General features: G+C 33.3%; 1 protein-coding gene across 1 annotated transcript in view; it reads left to right on the top strand.

The window, feature by feature from the left end:
- Nucleotides 1-2,281, top strand: part of DIAPH3 (diaphanous related formin 3) — a 238,925-nt gene that overhangs the window by 177,294 nt on the left and 59,350 nt on the right. Inside the window, 1 exon segment of the mRNA XM_009275652.2 lies at nucleotides 2,157-2,252. Coding sequence (XP_009273927.1) covers nucleotides 2,157-2,252 — 96 coding nt within the window.

The raw sequence follows: 2,281 nt of genomic DNA, 5'->3' as shown, positions 1-2,281 counted from the left end.
GTGGACTTGGCAGTGCTAGGTTAACAGTTGGACTTGATGATCTTAAAGGTCCTTTCTAACCTAAATGATTCTATGATTTTAAGGGTGTGTTCTCAGATTACAGTTTTGTTGTTTTAAGGACCAGCACCTTGAGAGAGCAGCAAATGAAATACTACAAAGAAGTAAAAGGGTTGTCCTTAGAGGATAGTTTTAGGAAATTCCAAAAATTAAAACAAAATCACTTTCTAAACAGAAATATACATGTATAATTAGCAGAAATTAAAGAATGGGTAAAAATGCAAGCAAAAGGAACAGATGTGCTAATGAAATGCAATTTGTAATACAATTGCACAAAACCAGATTTTAAAATAAAAGATTTTTGTTGTTGTGTAAATATTAAAGTAGTTGCTGGTGTAATAGAGAAAATGACAAAAATGTTTATGAAAATCTGATTTGATTTTGAGTTAATGTTAGGGAATATCTGTTGTGAGCTTTGCATATGTTTATATGTGTATTTCTATAGAATTTTTGAATATATAAACCCTTATTATTTTATGAGGAGATTACCACTGTGTAACTTTAGGTCATATTTAAAGGACATTTTTCTTTAATTTGTGGACAGGAAAGCTCTATTTCTGAGACAATAAATTATTGTTTTTAATAATGTTTTGCATATCTCCGTTCCCAAAATCTCGTGCCTCTTTTTGGTATGCTTTCCTTTTCCACTTCTAAATGATATCTCAGAAGGTAAATTAGATTCAACTCTTGACTTAGTGGTAGAATAATGAAAGTAAAAATGTTGTTTCTAGAACGTCATATTCATGATTCGGCCCATGCTGATTTGACAGTACCTTACCAAACCTTCCTCTCTGCAACTTTGAGCTTTTTTGTCCGAATTATTTTTGTTGCCCTTGAAACCACTTACCTTAGAAAGATGCTAGAATTCTTTAAAGCTTATTGAAAGATGGAATTTCTTTAAAGGAGGGAAACAAATACAAACGGTGTTGGAAAGCAACATTTCCTGTCATAACTTTCCCCGTATTCAGGTCTAGAAGGTTGCCTTGCTTCTTTACTTGTAGACCAGCACTTTCAGAATTCCTTAAATTAGTGGCGTGACATCTCATTCTACCCGTCAGCTAGTTTAGATCCTGATTTGAATATTCACTGTTAGCAATAACTGCAGAATCGTGTGATGTGTCTGACTGTATCCAAGGTGTGTGTTGACCTAGGGAGTTTTGCCTAGTGAGGCATAATGAGATTTCCATCGTGTAATTCTTTATTCCTCTGTGGTGATTTTTCATCATATAATAAATCCCTGGAGTTGTGTTCTTTGTGCTCCCAGACATAGACACAAGGGGTTAACAAGGTTCAAAAATCTAACATTTTCTGATGTGTTTATTTGAGGAAATAAAAGTAGGGCGTTTAATGCTTGCATTTAATTATAATCTCACAGTAACATTCATAATTCTTTCGGTGGATTTTATACATACATGTGTAATACAATGAGTAGAATTTTCCTGAACTACATCAATTATTTAATATTGGCCAGAGGTTATTAAATACGAAGGGAAAATGGCTTTTGATTAAAGCTACCTATGGATATCGCTCTGTATCCTATCCAGTCCAATATTCACTCAGTTTCCTGCTGAGAAACAATTTCAACTTTTTATAACAATAACTGAAATGATCTCTTGTCTAATATAACAAATCATTTAAGGGACATCTCTTGAAAGATGACGTGAAACTGATTATTTGCAGTTGCAAAAGGGTACTGAAATGAAAATATGAGTGAAATGACATTTCACTTAAAACTATGCTTGACTCTTAGAATAGAGAAAGAGGAATGTGAAATGAATGGATTTGCAGTTGCAAAAGGGTACTGAAATGAAAATATGAGTGAAATGACATTTCACTTAAAACTATGCTTGACTCTTAGAATAGAGAAAGAGGAATGTGAAATGAATGGAATAAAATTTGGCCTGGTTCAATGTATAGAAGACCAAATCTGTTGTGATTAATTGCAAGAGAGCAATTTGTGAATGTTAAAACCCTGGTCTAAGTTTGAAATAAATAGTTTTATTAATACAATTAATATCTTTTGATGTTGTTTATTGTTATTATTATTTATGCTTTGATATTGCTATGATAACCTAGAGGGCTCCTTCTCTCCTTTATAGAAGGGGAGGAGACTGGAGTGATGGATAGCCTGTTGGAGGCCTTGCAATCAGGTGCAGCTTTTCGAGACCGAAGGAAAAGGACACCAAGGTCTAAAGGTGAATATTCTATTTTACATTTTATGTTC

This window comes from Aptenodytes forsteri, unplaced genomic scaffold (genome assembly GCF_000699145.1).
Source record: "Aptenodytes forsteri isolate BGI_AS27 unplaced genomic scaffold, ASM69914v1 Scaffold172, whole genome shotgun sequence".
Taxonomy (NCBI): Eukaryota; Metazoa; Chordata; class Aves; order Sphenisciformes; family Spheniscidae; genus Aptenodytes; species Aptenodytes forsteri.
The sequence above is the reverse complement of the archived record's forward strand: the minus strand, read 5'-3'. Positions and strand labels throughout refer to the sequence as shown.